This window comes from Schistocerca americana, chromosome 10, assembly GCF_021461395.2.
Source record: "Schistocerca americana isolate TAMUIC-IGC-003095 chromosome 10, iqSchAmer2.1, whole genome shotgun sequence".
NCBI lineage: Eukaryota > Metazoa > Arthropoda > Insecta > Orthoptera > Acrididae > Schistocerca > Schistocerca americana.
The window spans coordinates 64,305,836-64,326,588 of NC_060128.1; the positions used below are offsets into that span (position 1 = coordinate 64,305,836).

At 43.5% G+C, this 20,753-nt stretch overlaps 1 protein-coding gene across 1 annotated transcript in view; it reads right to left on the reverse strand.

Annotated features, from left to right (window-relative positions):
* LOC124552679 (carbonic anhydrase 2-like) overlaps positions 1-20,753 on the reverse strand; it is a 208,128-nt gene that overhangs the window by 108,104 nt on the left and 79,271 nt on the right. The window contains exon 3 of the mRNA XM_047127001.1: positions 14,166-14,234. Within this exon, the coding sequence (XP_046982957.1) occupies positions 14,166-14,234 (69 nt within the window). The remainder of the gene's footprint in view (positions 1-14,165; positions 14,235-20,753) is intronic.

Below are 20,753 nucleotides of genomic sequence, written 5' to 3' on the forward strand. Positions count from 1 at the left end.
TCGCGGCAACTCCGCTGCTTATTTGCACTGCTTACAAATAACATATTCAAACACTTACTCTGATCGCATTAATTCAGACTTTCAAAATATTAATCATTTAATCTTGGCTTCTTCCAAATTCTAGAAAAATAGAGAACAATTTCTCTCAGAACAAAGAAAACTTAGATTGTTATTTCATACAAGCATTGAAAAAACTTCTAATAAAGAATGATAAGACATTTCTTAGATGCCTGAGAAGATCAATTTTTCTTACCAATTTTTAAATTTGATACTGACCTACAGAGAGGTTGCGATCACTATTTCTGTAGGCAATCAAAAAACTATTAATATAGCACATCTCTTTGCAAACTTTTTCGTAGAGAAATATTTAATTAATACATCTGTTCTTAGAAATTACGATACTTTTCCTTTTTTGCTAATAGTGAATACAAATTGTTTGATTACTTTAAAGCACCACATTTCTTTGTTCAGAATATTAATTTCTTGTAATTATTGATGGCTAAATAGTGAAATCATTTACGGTTAAATGGTGTACTCACGCTGAAGACCAAATGAAAAAAAAACAAGAATACATATTTATTGTTTCACTACTATGTCATGACGATGCCTAGGTACTAAGCAGACGCTCCATTTGCTGTAATCAGAATAATACTACTATTTACATAATACAAGCTTAACGAAATTTATCACACGACAGACTGAAGAAAAGGAGACCTAAGTTCATATCGTTTATACACACATCAAAAAAAGCATTGCATCACCTTGATTCCCAGAACTCCTTAAAGATAGACACAGTCCCTTTGGCTGATCAGAGATGTCACTAAACCAGCCAAAAGGTTTAAACAACCATGCATGAGCAGAGGGTCAGACAGCCGATCAGTTCCAGTCATTCCACCAGGAAGGAGGTACACTGCTCGTGTTGTCTGTAGTTCAGCCATGCCTAGACGGGCAATACCGCGGTTCGATCGCATGCAAATTGTTACTTTGTGCCCGGAAGGGCTCTCAACAAGGGAAGTGTCCAGGCGTCTTGTAGTGAACCAAAGCGATGTTGTTCAGACATGGAGGAGATACAGAGAGACAGAAACTGACGATGACATGCCTCGCTCAGGCCGCCCAAGGGCTACTACTGCAGTGGATGACCGCTACCTACGGATTATTGCCCGGAAGAACCCTGAGAGCAACGCCACCATGTTGAATAACGCTTTTGGTGCAGCCACAGGACGTCGTGTTACGACTCAAACTGTGCGCAATAGGCTGAATGATGCGCAACTTCTCTCCCGACGTCCATGGCGAGGTCCATCTTTGCAACGACGACACCGTGCAGCGCGGTACTGATTGTCCCAACCACATGCCGAATGGACCGCTCAGGATTGGCATCACGTTCTCTTCTCCAGTGAGTGTGGAATACGACTTCAACCAGACAATTGTCGAAACGTGTTTGGAGGCAACCCAATCAGGCTGAACGCCTTACAGACACAGTCCAGCGAGTGCAGCAAGGTGGAGGTTCCCTGCTGTTTTGGGGTGGTATTATGTGGGGCCGACGTACGCCGCTGGTGGTTATGGAAGGCGCCTTGACGGCTGTACGATACATGAATCCCATCCTCCGACCATATCGGCAGCATATTGGCGGGGCATTCGTCTTCATGGACGGCAATTCGCGCCCCCATCGTGCACATGTTGTGGATGACTTCCTTCAGGATAACGACATCGTTCGACTAGAGTGGCCAGCATGTTCTCCAGACATGAATCCTATCGAACATACCTGGAATAGATTGAAAAGGGCTGTTTGTGGATGACGTGACCCACCAACCTCTTTGAGGGATCTACGCCGAATCGTGGTTGAGGAGTGGGACAATCTGGACTAACAGTGCCTTGATGAACTTGTGGACAGTATGCCACGGCGAATACAGACATGCATCAATGCACGAGGACGTGCCACTAGGTATTAGAGGTACCGGCGTGTACAGCAATCTGGACCACTAGCTCTGAAGGACTCGCTGTATGGTGGTACAACATGCAATGTGCGGTTTTCATGAGCAATAAAAGGGGCGGAAATGATGTTTATGTTGCTCTCTATTCCAGTTTTCTGTACAGGCTCCGGAACTCTTGGAACCGCGGTGAGGCAAAACCTTTTTTTTATGTGTGTAGTTTTCGAGTAGACCTCTCACAATGTTGGCTGGAATTTTAAAGGTAGCAATGATAAAATGGAAGGAGCGGAGGATTACTTACAACTTGTAGAGAAACCAACTGCAATTATAAGAATTGAAGGAACCGAAAGAGAAGCAGTGGTTGACAATAGAGTGAGAAAGGATTTTAGTTTATCCCCGATTTTATTCAATCTGTACACTGAGCAGTCAGCAAAGGAACCATGGAAGAATTCCGAATGGGAATTAAAGGTTTACCGATCACGTTGCAACAACAAATGACTTAGATCAATCGAATGGAATGGGAAATGTTTTGAAAAGACAACAATAGTAAAAGAAGTGTAATGGAATGTAATCGAATACGATTAGGCGATGTTAACGGAATTATATTAGGAAATAAGAGACTAAAGTACATCTACATCTACATGGATACTCTGCAAATCAAATTTAAGTGCCTCGCAAGGGGTTCATCGAACCACCTTCACAATTTTCTATTATTCCAATCTCGTATAGCGCGCGGAAAGAAAGAACACCTATATCTTTCCGTACTAGTTCTGATTTCGCTTATTTTATCGTGGTGATCGTTCCTCCCTATGTAGGTCAGTGTGAACAAAACATTTTCGCATTCGGAGTAGAAAGTTGGCGATTGGAATTTCGTGACAAGATTTCGTCGCAATGAAAAACGCCTTTCTTTTAATGATTTCCAGCCCAAATCCTGCATCATTTCTGTGACATTCTCTCCTATATTTCGCGATAATACAAAACGTGCTGCCTGTCTTTGAACTTTTTCGATGCTCTCCATCAGTCCTATCTGGTAAGGATCCCATACCGCGCAGCAGTATTCTAAAAGAGGACGGACAAGCGTAGTGTAGGCAGTCTCCTTAGTAGGTCTGTTACATTTTCTTCCTGCCAATAAAACGCAGTCTTTGATTAACCTTCCCCCACAACATTTTATATGTGTTCCTTGTGTGTTCCAATTTAAATTGTTCGTAAATGTAATACCTAGGTATTCCGCTGAATTTGCAGCTATTAGATTAGACTGTTGTATCGTGTAACCGAAGTTTAACTAGTTCCTTTTAGCACTCATGTGAATGACATCACACTTTTCGTTATTTGGGGTCAAATTCCACTTTTCGCACCATTCAGACATTTTTTATACATCGTTTTGCAGTTTGTTTTGATCTTCTGATGACTTTATAAGTAGATAAACGACAACGTCATCTGCAAACAACCGAAGACGGCTGCTCAGATCGTCTCCCAAATCGTTTATATAGATAAGGAAGAACAAAGGGGCTATATCACTACCTTGGGGAACGCCAGTGGATGGATTTTGTTATTTACTCGCAAAATAACTGTCGATGGCGGAAGTAAATAGGATATAAAATGCAGACTGCAATAGCAAGAAAAGCGAAACCGAAAAAGAGAAATTTGTTAACATGGAATGTAAATTTAAGTGTTAGGAAATCTTGTCTCAATGTATTTGTCTGGAGGGTGGGGTTGTACACAAGTGAAACGTACAGAAAATAGGGTAACAATTTTGAAATATCGTGCTGCAGACGAACGCAGAAGAAAAGATAATGGCAATATTCAGAAAAAACAAACCCGCAGTGCTCTGATACAGCGCTAGTAATGACCTGCTTGATACAGTCGCGCGGTTGGAATACCTGGGTGAAGCGTAGCAAAGCGATGTGAAATGGCCGCGCGGGATTAGCCGAGCGGTCTGGGGCGCTGCAGTCATGGACTGTGCGGCTGGTCCCGGCGGAGGTTCGAGTCCTCCGTCGGGCATGGGTGTGTGTGTTTGACCTTAGGATAATTTAGGTTAAGTAGTGTGTAAGCTTAGGGACTGATGACCTCAGCAGTTAAAGTTCCATAAGATTTCACACACATCTGAACTTTTTTTTTTATATATATGAAATGGAACGAGCATGTGAGGACTGTGGTAGGGAAGGCGAATGGTCGACTTGGACCATTCTGGAGAATTCTGGAAAAGTATGGTTCATCTGTAAAGGAGATCGCATATAGGAAGCTGGAGCGACCTAGTCTCGTGTATACTCGAGTTTTTGGTATCCGAACCAAGTCGGATTAAAGGAAGACATCGAAGTAATTCAGAGGCGGGCTCCAATACATATGCTTCGAGAGCTCAAATGTGAGCCCTGAACCCTTGGACGAACACTAATGAGAAAATTTAGAGAACCGGCAATAGAAGTTGACTGCCGAATGATTCTGCTGTTGCCATCATAACACTACGCGTAAGGACCACGAAGATAAGATACGAGAAATTAGGGTTCATGCGGAGGCATATACGTGCTATTTAAGTTTTGGAAGCACATGAATATCGGATGGGGCCGAGTCGGGACTGTACGGAACGTAATCGATGACAGCGAAACCACAGCGTTGGATTTTCAGAGATGTCAAAGCGCCTGTGTGTGGCCTAGCACTGTCCTGCTGAAGAGGATGGTGCTGCAAGTGTGGACGAACTCTTCGCATGCGAAACTGTTACAAAATGATGTTTCTCAAGCATCGATATAGACACATCAAAAAACGTTTTGCATCCCCGCGGTTCCGAGAGTTCTGGAACTTGCACAGAAAATTGGAATAGAGATGAATATAAACATCATTTCCGCCCTTTTTATTGCTCATGAAAACAACACATTGCATGTTGTACCACCATACAGCGAGACCTTCAGAGATGGTGGTCCACCTTGCTGTACACACCAGTATCTCTAATACCCAGTAGTACATCCTTTTGCATTGATGCAAGCATGTATTCGTCGTCGCATACTATCTACAAGTTCATCAAGGCAGTGTTGGTCCAGATTGTTCCACTCCTCAACGGCGATTCGGCGCAGATCCCTCAGTGTTGTTGGTGCGTCACGTCTTCCATAAACAGCCCTTTTCAATCTATCCCAGGCATGTTCGATAGCGTTCATGTCTGGAAAACATGCTGGCCACTCTACTCGAGCGATGTCGTTATCCTGAAGGAAGTCATCCACAAGATGTGCACGTTGGGGGCGCGCACTGCCGTCCATGAAGACGAATGCCTCGCCAATATGCTGCCGATATGGTTGCACTATCGGTCGGAGGACGGCATTCACGTATCGTACAGCCGTTACGGTGCCTTCTATGATCACCAGCGGCGTACGTCGGCCTCACATAATGCCACCCCAAAACAGCAGGGAACCTCCACCTTGCTGCACTCGCTGGACAAAGTGTCTAAGGCGTTCATCCTGACCGGATGCCTCCAAACACGATTGTCTGGTTGAAGGCATATGCCACACTCATTGGAAAAGAGAACGTGATGCCAATCCTGAGCGGTCCATTCGGCATGTTGTTGGGACAATCAGTACCGCGCTGCACGGTGTCGTGGTTGCAAAGATAGACCTCGCCATGGACGTCGAGAGTGAAGTTGTGCATCATTGAGCCTATTGCGCAGAGTTTGAGTCGTAACACGACGCCCTTTGACTGCACGAAAATCATTATTCAACATGGTGGCGTTGCTGTCAGGGTTCCTCCGAGCCATAATCTGTAGGTAGCGGTCATCCACTGCAGTAGTAGTCTTTGGGCGGCCTGAGCGAGGCATGTCATCGACAGTTCCTGTCACTCTGTATCTCCTCCATGTCCGAACAACATCTTTTTTGTTCGAGACGGCTGGACACTTCCCTTGTTGAGAGCCCTTCCTGGCACAAAGTAACAATGCGGACGCGATCGAACCGCGATATTGACCGTCTAGGCATGGCTGAACTACAGACAACACGGGACGTGTACCTCCTTCCTGGTGGAATGACTGGAACTGATCGGCTGTTGGACCTTGGGCCCCCTCCGTCTAATAGGCGCTGCTCATGCATGGTTGTTTATGTCTTTGGGCAGGTTTAGTGACATCTCTGAACAGTCTAACGGACTGTGTCTGTGATACAATACCCACAGTCAACGTCTGTCTTCAGGAGTTTTGATGTGTGTAATTAAGTTACAAATGGTTCAAATGGCTCTGAGCACTATGGGACTTAACATCTGTGGTCATCAGTCCCCTAGAACTCAGAACTACTTAAACCTAACTAACCTAAGGTCATCACACACATCCATGCCCGAGACAGGATTCGAACCTGTGACCGTAGCGGTCGCGCGGTTCCAGCGCCTAGAAACGCACGCCCACTGCAGCCGGCAATTACGTCGCACATTGCCATGTTACACGCTACGCCTCAGATAATTCTAGCGGCAGAGGGCTGCAAATGTGTACACACGAAGAATAAATATATTGAGTGTTAATAACATTTGTCCTTATTCAAAACGCTTTGAGAGTTTTCACTTTAAAAATTCGGAGGCATTTCTTTTCACCACGCCCTCTTACTTCGACCAAATTGTACGTTTGGCGTCGGAATTAGGCTTATACTTCGCCTATCTTATTGCTGAGTTTCCAGTGCTGGATCTACGATGCCTGGCTGCTGAACTGTGATATTCAGCTAATGTAGTAACGTGTTGATAGCCTGTAGCCACAAGCGACAGTAATTCTACAGGAGGACTGTTAGGACAATTTTCTTTCAATCTTGCCACTAGGGCAGATTTTCTCGCGCAGGCGTCACACGTGTTGGACTGACTCGGTTTGTGTGTTCAGTGAGGAGAGGCTACGAGCTCCGAGTAACTCGGTGCGACTATCGCCAAGTCCTATTAACACTGTTCCCTTATCTTGCAAGGTCAGGCGCACTAATTAACAGGCAGGACTGTCACAACTTCGTCACTTATCAGGAAAGGCGTGAGCTGGCGTCATCCACTAGGTCATTCACATATACAGCGATCAGTAGTGCTCCTACACTGCATTGAGGAGTGCCCGAAGATACTTTTAAGTCCGAGGATTCCCCTCTGTTAAGAGTGATAAGCATGAGGGAACAGTAAAACTGGAAGACAAAGAACGAAATGCTCGCATTAGATATAGTGTAAGACAGCGATACAGCCTTCCACCCCTATAGCTCAATCTACACATCGAAGAAGTAATGACGGAAACAAAAGAAAGGTTCAAGAATGGGATTAAAATTCAAGATGAAAGGACATCAGTTATAAGTATCGCTGATGTCATTGCTATCCTCAGTGGAAATGAAAAATAACTGCATGATCTGTTGAATAGAAAAAACCGTCTAATGAATACAGAATATGAACTGAGAGTCATTCGGAGAAAGACGAAGGTAATGAGAAGCGACAGAACTGACAACAACGAGAAACTTACCAGAATTGAGGATCAAGTAGACGAAGTTCAGGAATTCTACTACCTCCATAGCAAAATAACCCATGATACACGGAGCAATGAGGACATAAAAAATAGAGAAGCACTGGGAAAAAGGGTATACCTGGCCAAGAGACGTCTACTAGTTTAGAACGCAAGTCTTAAGTTGAGGAATACATTTCTGAGAATGTACGTTTTGAGCACATAATTGTATGGCAGTGGCACAAGGACTGTGGAAAACCGGAACAGAAGGGAATCGAAGCATTTTGAGACGTGGTGCAACAGAAGGGTGTTGAAAATTATATGGACGCATATGGTTAGGAATGAGGAAGTTTTTTGCAGAATCGGCGAGGGAAGGAATACATGGGAAACACTGTAAAGAAGAAACAGGATGGTAGGACATCTGTTTAGACATCAGGGAATGACTTCCATGGTACTGGAGGGAACCGTAAAGAGTAAGAACTGTAGAGGTAGACAGAGATTGGAATACGTCAAGCAATTAATTGAGGACGTGCTACTCTGAGGTGATACCGTTGGGGGGGGGGGGGGGGAAAGACGGAAATCTGGTATGGTACCTGATAAAGCCGGCCGTTAATCTCAGTTAATATTGTAATATATTCAATGCGAGAAATTACATCGACGGTCTTGAGCCAGTTTTTTAAAGTTCGGTGTACGAGGGGTACAGCAAATCACAAGTATGTCTTCGAGGTGGGCATCCGTCATCCTTGACCGATATGTGTTCTTCGAAAAATTCAGTTTCGAGAACGACGATTCGCATATATATGTCGAACTAAACATAGTGACCACATTGATAGCTACTTTCTTACAATTTTCATATTTTTCTGAAACATATTTACCTCAAAATTCTTCAGTGGATACATTTTTATACATTTGCAAAGAAATATCTTCTTGCAAGTCGATTATCTCCACTTGAAGTGAAGACTTTGAAACGGTGAACAACTTAGTAGCCACATCAGTCCATTCTGCCGATTCATCAACGTCATAAGGAAATTTTAGGAACTGAGACAGCTTTCCAATTTCTGGGAAGTCTTGAAATCTTGTAGCAAATTCGCCCCTTAGATCGGACAGAAATTTTACAAACACTGCAATGTCGTTTTCAGAATTCTCTTTTTTATACTCAAAATTTGTTGGGAAATGAATAACTTCGTGTCTTGCAATATCTTTCTCAAAAATATCCAGCTTACGAGGAAACGCAGACACGCTTTGTATCAGACCACATATTAATTTCCCAATTCCTTGTAACTCTATGTTGAGCGCATTTAAATATTTCAGAATATCCTTCAGAAAAGCCACAGCTAGCATACTGCGCTCGTTTGTTATGCTTCTTTGCTCCCTGCGTATCCAAGATTTGCAACAAGGAGGTTACTTCTTCCTTTATTAGCCAGAAACGTTCAACAACTTGACCTTTACTTAACCAACGAACATTGTTGTATTGCAACAAGTCAGAATACATCTACATCTACATCTACATCTATACTCCGCGAGCCACCTTACGGTGTGTGGCGGAGGGTACTTATTGTACCACTATCTGATCCCCCCTTCCCTGTTCCATTCACGAATTGTGCGTGGGAAGAACGACTGCTTGTAAGTCTCCGTATTTGCTCTAATTTCTCGGATCTTTTCGTTGTGATCATTACGCGAGATATATGTGGGCGGTAGTAATATGTTGCCCATCTCTTCCCGGAATGTGCTCTCTCGTAATTTCGATAATAAACCTCTCCGTATTGCGTAACGCCTTTCTTGAAGTGTCCGCCACTGGAGCTTGTTCAGCATCTCCGTAACGCTCTCGCGCTGACTAAATGTCCCCATGACGAATCGCGCTGCTTTTCGCTGGATCATGTCTATCTCTTCTATTAATCCAACCTGGTAAGGGTCCCATACTGATGAGCAATACTCAAGAATCGGACGAACAAGCGTTTTGTAAGCTACTTCTTTCGTCGATGAGTCACATTTTCTTAGAATTCTTCCTATGAATCTCAACCTGGCGCCTGCTTTTCCCACTATTTGTTTTATGTGATCATTCCACTTCAGATCGCTCCGGATAGTAACTCCTAAGTATTTTACGGTCGTTACCGCTTCCAATGATTTACCACCTATGGCATAATCGTACTGGAATGGATTTCTGCCCCTATGTATGCGCATTATATTACATTTATCTACGTTTAGGGAAAGCTGCCAGCTGTCGCACCATGCATTAATCCTCTGCAGGTCCTCCTGGAGTACGTACGAGTCTTCTGATGTTGCTACTTTCTTGTAGACAACCGTGTCATCTGCAAATAGCCTCACGGAGCTACCGATGTTGTCAACTAAGTCATTTATGTATATTGTAAACAATAAAGGTCCTATCACACTTCCCTGCGGTACTCCCGAAATTACCTCTACATCTGCAGATTTTGAACCGTTAAGAATGACATGTTGTGTTCTTTCTTCTAGGAAATCCTGAATCCAATCACAAACCTGGTCCGATATTCCGTAAGCTCGTATTTTTTTCACTAAACGTAAGTGCGGAACCGTATCAAATGCCTTCCTGAAGTCCAGGAATACGGCATCAATCTGCTCGCCAGTGTCTACGGCACTGTGAATTTCTTGGGCAAATAGGGCGAGCTGAGTTTCACATGATCTCTGTTTGCGGAATCCATGTTGGTTATGATGAAGGAGATTTGTATTATCTAAGAACGTCATAATACGAGAACACAAAACATGTTCCATTATTCTACAACAGATTGACGTAAGCGAAATAGGCCTATAATTATTCGCATCTGATTTATGACCCTTCTTGAAAATGGGAACGACCTGCGCTTTCTTCCAGTCGCTAGGTACTTTACGTTCTTCCAGCGATCTACGATAAATTGCTGATAGAAAGGGGGCAAGTTCTTTAGCATAATCACTGTAGAATCTTAAGGGTATCTCGTCTGGTCCGGATGCTTTTCCGCTACTAAGTGATAGCAGTTGTTTTTCAATTCCGATATCGTTTATTTCAATATTTTCCATTTTGGCGTCCGTGCGACGGCTGAAGTCAGGGACCGTGTTACGATTTTCCGCAGTGAAACAGTTTCGGAACACTGAATTCAGTATTTCTGCCTTTCTTCGGTCGTCCTCTGTTTCGGTGCCATCGTGGTCAACGAGTGACTGAATAGGGGATTTAGATCCGCTTACCGATTTTACATATGACCAAAACTTTTTAGGGTTCTTGTTTAGATTGTTTGCCAATGTTTTATGTTCGAATTCGTTGAATGCTTCTCTCATTGCTCTCTTTACGCTCTTTTTCGCTTCGTTCAGCTTTTCCTTATCAGCTATGATTCGACTACTCTTAAACCTATGATGAAGCTTTCTTTGTTTCCGTAGTACCTTTCGTACATGATTGTTATACCACGGTGGATCTTTCCCCTCGCTTTGGACCTTAGTCGGTACGAACTTATCTAAGGCGTACTGGACGATGTTCCTGAATTTTTTCCATTTTTGTTCCACATCCTCTTCCTCAGAAATGAACGTTTGATGGTGGTCACTCAGATATTCTGCGATTTGTGCCCTATCACTCTTGTTAAGCAAATATATTTTCCTTCCTTTCTTGGCATTTCTTATTACACTTGTAGTCATTGATGCAACCACTGACTTATGATCACTGATACCCTCTTCTACATTCACGGAGTCGAAAAGTTCCGGTCTATTTGTTGCTATGAGGTCTAAAACGTTAGCTTCACGAGTTGGTTCTCTAACTATCTGCTCGAAGTAATTCTCGGACAAGGCAGTCAGGATAATGTCACAAGAGTCTCTGTCCCTGGCTCCAGTTCTGATTGTGTGACTATCCCATTCTATACCTGGTAGATTGAAGTCTCCCCCTATTACAATAGTATGATCACGAAACTTCTTCACGACGTTCTGCAGGTTCTCTCTGAGGCGCTCAACTACTACGGTTGCTGATGCAGGTGGTCTATAGAAGCATCCGACTATCATATCTGACCCACCTTTGATACTTAACTTAACCCAGATTATTTCACATTCGCATTCGCTAATAACTTCACTGGATATTATTGAATTCTTTACTGCTATAAATACTCCTCCACCATTGGCGTTTATCCTATCCTTGCGGTATATATTCCATTCTGTGTCTAGGATTTCGTTACTGTTCACTTCCGGTTTTAACCAACTTTCCGTTCCTAATACTATATGCGCACTATTTCCTTCAATAAGAGATACTAATTCAGGAACCTTGCCCTGGATACTCCTGCAGTTTACCAATATTACGTTAACTTTTCCCGTTTTTGGTCTCTGAGGACGGAAGTTCTTTATCAACGATGATAATGTCCTCTCTGGTAAGCCGTCAGGTATTTTATCGTTTCGCCCAAGGGGGGGTCCCTCTGACCTAAAAAACCCCCGTGTGCACGCCACACGTACTCTGCTACCCTAGTAGCTGCTTCCGGTGTGTAGTGCACGCCTGACCTGTCTAGGGGGGCAGAATACGCTGCATCACATTCTGAAAGAAACTTCTTGAACTTTCAGAGCTAAAGAGAAGAATGATATCTCATCAAATTAATCAACTGCACCAAGCTGTCCGTTACTTCTTTCAGTGTAGCACTGAGTTTTACACAAAGGGCAGTCTGATGAATTATACACTGGTACGACATTAGACCTGGATTCTGATCCCTGATTTTCTTTACTACACCGTTTTCTTTGCCAATCATCGCTGGGGCGCCATCAGTTGAAAGCGACTCTATTTTTATCATAACGAATGTGGGAATTATTAATAAATTCGTCAATAGCTTTGAATAAATCTTCTCCTCGAGTGTTACATTTCAAAGGCAATATTGGGAACAATTCTTCCCTGAATATCTTATTTTCAATGTCGAAAAATCTCACGAAAATAGATATTTGTTCATTATTAACAATGTCACATGATTCGTCAAGTGCAATGGCGTAGCATGGTGCCTTTTCCAAAAGTTCAAGCAGAGTGCTTTTAATATCAGTAGCTAAAATTTCCGTTCTTCTTGTATTACATCTTGCCGACATTGGGATGCTTTGAATTGCAGCGACAACATTCTTTTTTTCTTCAAAAAGTGCCGAGGCTACTTCCAACATACATTCTTTCATTATTTCAGAATATGAAAATGGTTTCTGGTGTTTACTAAGTGTCCAGCACACACGTAACGCTGCTTCTGCCGATTTTTCTTGCTCACTCGTGCAGCGAACCAGCAATTTCGTGCTTTTTTCGTAAGAAGTGAGATATTCCCGTAATTTAAATTTAAATTTTATCGTGATAAGTTTACAAAGCAGTTGTACATATCACATTTATACATTATATAATAGAATTATATTACCTGAAGTTTTTCTTTACGAGCCTCATTGCCAAGAGGAAAGTTTTTGTGAAATTGCTGATGAGTTGTTTCACCATCATCATCATCATCATCATCAGTGTTCTGCCTAAAGGTAGGTTTTCACATGGTAGTTCTCCAGACTGTCTGCTCTTCTGCCGTCCTCTTCAGGTCTGCATAATTTCCCCTTTCCCTTTATGTCGTCTATCATCTTGTATCTCCTTCTTCCTCTCAGTCTTCTCCCACAAACCAATCCTTCCAAAGCATCTACTAGCAAGCACTCCCTTCTCAATGAATGTCCCAACCAGTTATTTCTCTTACAACCTTCAGCAGACATCTCTCACCAAACCTTTCCAATACTCTTTAATTACTGACTCTTTCCATACAGCTTATTCTCTCCATTCTCCTCCACATCTCAAATGCTTCTAACCTTTTTTCATCCTCTCGTCTCAGTGTCCATGTTTCTGTCCCATATAGTGCCACACTCCAGACAAAACAATTGCCAAGCCTTTTTCTTAGTCCTTTATCTAATTTTTCACATAAGAGTCTCCTCTTTCTGTTGAATGCCTCCTTCGCTATGGCATTCGAGTTTTCGCCTCCTTGTTTCATAGTGTCGCTTTAAATTACCACTTTTAACAGCAGCGACAGTTTTATTACATATTAAGCAAACTGGAACCGCTTGAAGCCTATCAGGCAGCGTAAAACAATATTGTTCAGTCCATTCAGTCAAAAATCTACTATTTTCAGTGTCCACTTTTCGCCTTTTTAGGACCCATTATTAATGTAGGTATGTATGTACGAAAAGGTTTTACACACGACAAATTGTAAAACAAATGAATAATTGCTCCGCGGCCTGCGTGCGATTGACGAAACGAAGTGAAGACCGACCCCTGCCGCCCGCTGCTCTCTCTTTGACTAAAACGACAGGTTCGGACTTGTTTAACAAATGAACGAGTGAGCAGGGGCGCGTGGTGGGCGGCGCTACTCGCCGAGAAAAATAGAACGAAGTGGATCGTCTCGACTAAATGACTTGCTAATCTACTCGACTAAATTTTTGTTTTTCAGACACGTTTAGTTACTAAATTACTCGGTACTCGACTAAATTACTAGCCTAGTGCGAACGAGGCGCCAGGATACTTAGTTGGACGTCGGACTATATTTGGCGGTCCGAGGTTCGACCTTCCGCGGTCCGTATACGGTCCTCCTGTTGCCGATATCTGATCTAACACGTTTTACACGTTCCAGGGCTAAAATAACCTCCCTCCCCCCATTTCTCCCCCCCCCCCCCCCCCCACACACACACACAGTCACGCAAGGGCAAAGTGTGTTTGGTTGTTGCCCTCTACCGTAATTTCATACGAGTGAATGATAATAGCAGTGTCGCTACCTGTGAGATTTCTAAGCCCCAACCTGCTCTTTACGATTCCCAAGTCGCGTGCGTAACTCCCTTACGTAAGACACGGTGTTGTGGCAGCTTACCTGAACTGGAAGCGACGCCATTGCCTTCGTCCGCCGCATGGTCGACTACACAGCGGACGTCTCCACCACCTGCAACAAGGAAGGTCATCTAGAGTAGCACTTCGTTTTAATTACACTATACATGTTATCAGAATTAAAAATGCGCCTTTCACAGCACAAAAAAGGCAAGTCCCGGGCAGAGTTAGGAATTGTAAAAGAAGGGAACTAGCTTTTCGACTTATATGGCAGCTTCAAAGGCATTTAATTCAAAACATCTTACCACTTGGCCCTTTTTTACTTGTAGTGTTAGTACCCATATCAGTTAATACATTGCAACGTGTCAAGTAAAGTAATCTGATACATGATGTTGTTGTTGTGGTCTTCAGTCCTGAGACTGATTTGATGCAGCTCTCCATGCTACTCTATCCTGTCCAAGCTTCATCATCTCCCAGTACCTACTGCAACCTACATCCTTCTGAATCTGCTTAGTGTATTCATCTCTTGGTCTCCCTCTACGATGTTTACCCTCCACGCTGCCCTCCAATACTACGAGTAAATTGGTGATCCCTTGATGCCTCAACACATGTCCTACCAACCGATCCCTTCTTCTAGTAAAGTTGTGCCACAAATTTCTCTTCTCCCCAGTTCTGTTCAATACCTTCTCATTCGTTACGTGATCTACCCATCTAATCTTCTTCTGTAGCACCACATTTCGAAAGCTTCTTTTCTCTTCTTGTTTAAACTATTTATCGTCCACGTTTCACATCCATACAAATACTTTCAGAAAGGACTTCCTGGCACTTAAAACTATACTCGATGTTAACAAATTTCTCTTCTGTAGAAACGCTTTCCTTGCCATTGCCAGTCTACATTTTATATCCTCTCTACTTCGACCATCATCAGTTATTTTGCTACCCAAATAGCAAAACTCCTTTACAACTTTAAGTGTCTTTCGCTCCCTGTATTTTACTTCTGATACCTTTAGAATTTGAAAGAGAGTATTCCAGTCAACATTGTCAAAAGCTTTCTCTAAGTCCACGAATGTTAGAAACGTAGGTTTGCCTTTTCTTAATCTAGCTTCTAAGATAAGTCGTAGGGTCATAAGGTTTAGGATAAATGCACCCCCGCTCTGCGAGACTTCGTCTTATAGATGCACCTCCCCTCTCGATACTTCCTATTTTAGATGCATCCTACTCTCAAGAAGCACATAAATTTGTGTATTTGTTCTTACACCCGTCACCATATATGTGGCAGAGGTTGGGTTTGGGGCAAAGAGTCCCCTCAGGGAAAAACATCAATCTCAATCCCCCTCCCCCCCAAAAAAGAAATAAAAAAATTGTTTTAGCGATTCTCCAGCAACTACTCCAACCTCAGAAATTTTATACCCTTCGAAAAAGAATTTTAGCTATTACATGTATGATCTTCACCCATATATTATGTACTGTTTACTGTGGCTGGCAAATATTCTGGATTTTGGGCCCAAAATCAGCGACTTTAGCCTATAAATTGCAAATGCAGGTTTACCAACTCATTGCAGCTAATAAAGCTCACTGAAGTGTGGTTAAGGCGTAAAATTTCTTTGAAGTTGCCAGATAAGTGGAAAGGTCACTTCCCTTCTTTTACATCCCTAACTCTGCCCAGGTAATGTTCGCCTTCTGTTGTCCTATGATAGGAGCATTTTTCATTCTGGCTACCAGCTTTTACTATACTATAATTTTGGCATTAGACCGCCATAGCTGGGCAACAGACGCAGATTTTTGTCGACTTGGGCGCCGACTGACGCGGTATAGGATTTTTTATTGTTTTTCGACACATGGTGTTTATATCGTGGCAAGGGATAAAGCTTCACAAAGCTACAGGACGCCCATTAACTACATGTATGAGACCACTTTCCTACAAAATTTGAACCAATTCGCAAGGTTGAAACGTAGAAGCGCTCTGCGTTAAAATAGTCACAAAAACACGTTTTTTGCGCGTAAAATGTGAATGAAGCTAGATTTTTCAACGTGAGTTTTAAATTTTATGGTAAGAATGCATTTTTGTTTTCAAATTCATTTCATTCACATTAAACCGTTTCCGCGAATTCAGTTCACGCAAGAACGAATTTTACGTGCTACACTTACTTCGACTTTATACCGTCGTATCTCGACAAGTGATAAAGATTACCGGTTATAAAGATTGTTTTGACTTATCCATTTATCTACCTTCGTGTAAAGGTTGATCCAATTCGTACAAGTTTAAAGTGTAGAAGTGGGGCGCTCCTAAAACTTTCCAGAAAAACATTTTTTTGCATGTTTTGCACGTAAAATCCGAACGGAGTACATGCAAAAATGGCTCTGAGCACTATGGGACTTAACTGCTGTGGTCATCAGTCCCCTAGAACTTAGAACTACTTAAACGTAACTAACCTAAGGACATCACACACATCCATGCCCGAGGCAGGATTCGAACCTGGGAGCGTAGCGGTCGCACGATTCCAGACTGTAGCGCCTAGAACCGCTCGGTCACTCCGGCCGGCGGAGTACATGCAGATGGTGCCATTAGCTGAGCGTTAATTTCAGCGCAATTAAAATCTTTTGCAAAAGGAATTAATCGATTTACGCAATCTGACTGGGCGTCAGCTCTGGTTCGTGTTTCAAATCTTGCTTAATGTGCTGTAACGTAGCTACAGTAAGGCGTTCGAATGGCTATACAAGTTGCCGCTGGACTGGTGTAAACCAAAACTTTTTTACCCCATGTCGCTATCTCAAACAGGAACCGAGTACCAGGAGCTCCTCAAACCGCGATTATGTGCGCGGTTTTTCATTCTCTATATTTGCTATAGCCCTTCCGGGCTGAAACTATTACAGCTGTTTGTGTATCGAAAACAACGAGAATGCATCCGCGTTGCTATCGGCCGACGAGAATCCATCAAGTGCTACTTCGACGCTATAATGCACACTCAGGCGCCACGAAATCATGCGGTCGCTGTCATGATTTCTCGGCGTGATTGATTAATGGCGTGCTTTCGGGTGTTCAGCTGAGCTGACGATTGCCGGCCCTGAGTGGCCGAGCGGTTCTAAGCGCTTCAGTCTGGAACCGCGTGACCGCTACGGTCGCAGGTTCGAATCTTGCCTCGGGCGTGGATTTGTGGATGTCCTTAGGTTAGTTAGGTTTAAGTAGTTCTAAGTTCTAGGGGACTGATGACCTCAGTAGTGAAGTCCAATAGTGCTCGGAGCCATTTGAACTATTTTTGAGCTGACGATTAATCCAGAAGTAAGTTTCGGAATGAATGTAGCACTAGAGAACAGCTATCCTTTTGTGGCAGGGAATTGTGTACCGCACGATCTCTTACACAGTCCGCATATTCCTTTCCTTCTGGTGCGCAAGCAGGGAAGCCGACAAGCAGGAAAAACTGACTTAACGTACAGTAGTTTCTGCGCGGGTGTTATCTGTTGCCAATTACCACATACTGCCGACAGCTGGTGAGCGGTTCTCAAGCTTAAGCACCAGTACTGTCTCCGGAAGTTGGAAACAGCGGTCGGTAAGAATCTTTCATTAACTTTTGAGAGTGTGTGTGTGTGTGTGTGTGTGTGTGTGTGTGTGTTCAGCGGTCGGAAAGATTTAGAGAGGGGAGCGATGATAGAGGAGTCGGGATGTACCGATTCAAAGTTTTTAATGTTAGTTCTTTAACACGAATGTACGGAATGTCACATCAGCTGTTTGACTGGACTGAAGAGTTTGTGGCAAACAGAACACAGCATGGCATTTGCAACGGGGAGAAATTTTCAGATGTGAAAGTAACTTCGTCCATACCTCAGGGGAGTGTTGTAGGCCCATTAATTTCCACAATATCTCTAAATGTCCTAGTGGATAACGTCGGAAGCTCCACGTGGCCTTCAGTGGATGATGCTGTTGTATACAGTGAAGTCGCGATGCTAGGAAATTCTGGTGAAATGCACGAAGAGCTGCAGAGGATGAACCATTGGTGCAGGCAATGGACCCCCAACGTCAACGAATGTATAGTATCTCGGAAATACTTAGGAAACCACAGTGTTGTATGATTACATGATTGTAAAATAATCATTGAAAACAGCTGCATCCACAAAATACACTGAAGAGCCAAGGAAACTGCTACACCTGCCTGATATCGTGTAGGGCCCCCGCGAGCCCGTAGAAGTGCTGCAACGCGACGTGGCATGGACTAGAGTACTATCTGGAGTAGTGCTGGAGGGAATTCCACAACTGACACCACGAATCCTGCAGGGCTCTCCATAAATCCCTAAGACTACAAGGCGGTGGAGATCCACATCTGAACAGCACGTTGCAAGACATCCCAGATATGCAGAAACAATGTTCCTGTGTGGGGAGTTTGGTGGCCAGCGGAAGTGTTTCAACACAGAAGAGTGTTCCTGGAGCCGCTATGTAGCGATTCCGAACGTGTGGAGTGTCGCATTATACTGCTGGCATTGCCCAAGACCGTCGGAACGCAAAATAGACATCAATGTATGCGGGTGATCAGACAGGTTGCTTACGTACGTGCCACCTGCCAGAGACGTAACTAGACGTATCAGGGGCCCCATATCACTCCAACTGCACACGCCCCTCACCATTAAAGAGCCTCAACCAACTTGAAGAGTCCCCTGCTGACATGTAGGGTCGATTGATTCATGAAGTTGTCTCCATACCCGTACACGGCCATCCGCTCGATACAATTTGAAACGAGGCTCATACGACCAGGCAACATTTTTCCAGTCAATAGTCAAATGTCGGTGTTGACGGGCCCAAGCGAGGCGTAACGTAAAGCTTTGTCTCGTGCAGTCATAGAGGGTACACGAGTGGACCTTCGGCTTCGAAAGCCACTAGCGATCATGCTTCGTTGAATGGTTTGCATGCTGACACTTGTTGTTGGTGACCATTGATATCTGCAGCGATTTGTGGAAGGGTTGCACTTCTGTAACGTTGAACGATTCTCTTCAGTCGTCGATGGTCCCGTTCTTGCAGGATCTTTTTCCGGCCGCGGTGATGTCGCAGATTTGATGTTTTGCCGGATTCCTGATATTCGCCATACCCTTGTGAAAAGGCCGAACGGGAAAATCCCCACTTTATCCTTACCTCAGAGGTGCTGTTTCCAATCGCTCATGCGCCGACTATAAAACCACGTTCAAACTCACTTAACTCTTGATAACCTGCCATTGTAACTGCACTAGCCGATCTAACAATTTCGCCAGACACTTGTTGTCTTATATAGGCATTCCCGTCCGCAGTACCGTATTCTGCCTGTCTACATGTCTCTGTATTTGAATACGCATTCCTATACCAGTTTCTTTGGCGCCTCGGTGTATTTAGGAGTATACGTACCGAGATATTTACAGCGAAACGACTGCATAAAGGTAATGGAAGTTAATACAGATGGCAGACTGAGATTCACTAGACGAATCTTGTACTACATTGTTAATCAATTATCAGGTAAGCGATGCGCCAAAGATTATATTTATGGAGAGGCGTCTGTAGGAGGGCATTGTGCTCGGTCTTTGTTTTCTGCCTTGCGTCCATTCCTTAATCTGTGGCTTTTGAGAGACTAAAGGAAAGAAGCTGGGTTTCTAGCGTAAGATAGGCAAGACTAGGACACGTTTGAAACAATTGTTTTGATAACTGATCGAAAATAGTTGTATGCAAATGAAATGTTACCCACACTTGTATTTGAATTGGTTAGTAAGGTGAAATTCATGTGAGGGAATAATAATTCTATTTCTACAGAAATAAAAATTCAAGTTGACCTAAAACTTACAACGAATCATAAAGAGATTTTCTCATCCTTGTTAAAAGGAAACCTGGCTTACGGTTCGGAAGAATTGTTGGAATGTGGTGTGGTTAGTCAGAGCCTGCACTTCGGATAGGCCTACCCGGGCCCAGAAAATTTTCTCTCTGAGTTGACAACACGACGGTCGCGGACCATCGTCGAACAACAGTATCGTGCCTTGCACTCGGTGCAGTCTGCTCCCCAGCCCGAGGTTCGTAACGTCTGTGCACTGAAGTGCGAGCTTCCGATTCACTTCATTTTCACGAGGAGTAAATGCTGCCGGCCGCTGTGGCCGAGCGGTTCTAGGCGCCACAGTCTGGAACCGCGCGACCGCTACGGTCGCAGGTTCGAATCCTGCCTGGGGCATGGATGTGTGTGATGTCCTTAGGTTAGTTAGGTTTAAGTAGTTCTAAGTCTAGGGGACTGATGACTTCAGCAGTTAAGTCCCATAGTGCTCAGAGCCATTTGAACCATTTGAGTAAATGCTAAGTTTTTACATGACCCATATCCTCATGTAAGACTGAAGTAATAATACGGTATTCACAGTTCATATATTTGAAAGAATTATTTTCCTGATCTCCAGTAAAATTCAGTTTGAGGAAAAGCTTTGTCGGATGTCATACGACGAATTAAATTCAGTATTGCAAAAGAAAGTGAAGCAACATCAAATCGACTTCATACTAATCTCAATAGTAATTTTAACACCACATACTAACGGCAGAGAAAATAATTTCCGGAAGCCGCATTAACTGTTGGTAACCTAAGATTCTACACGGTCGGCTTCGCGATACTGGAGTCGCATCATCAGGTGAAAAATCTACAAAAAC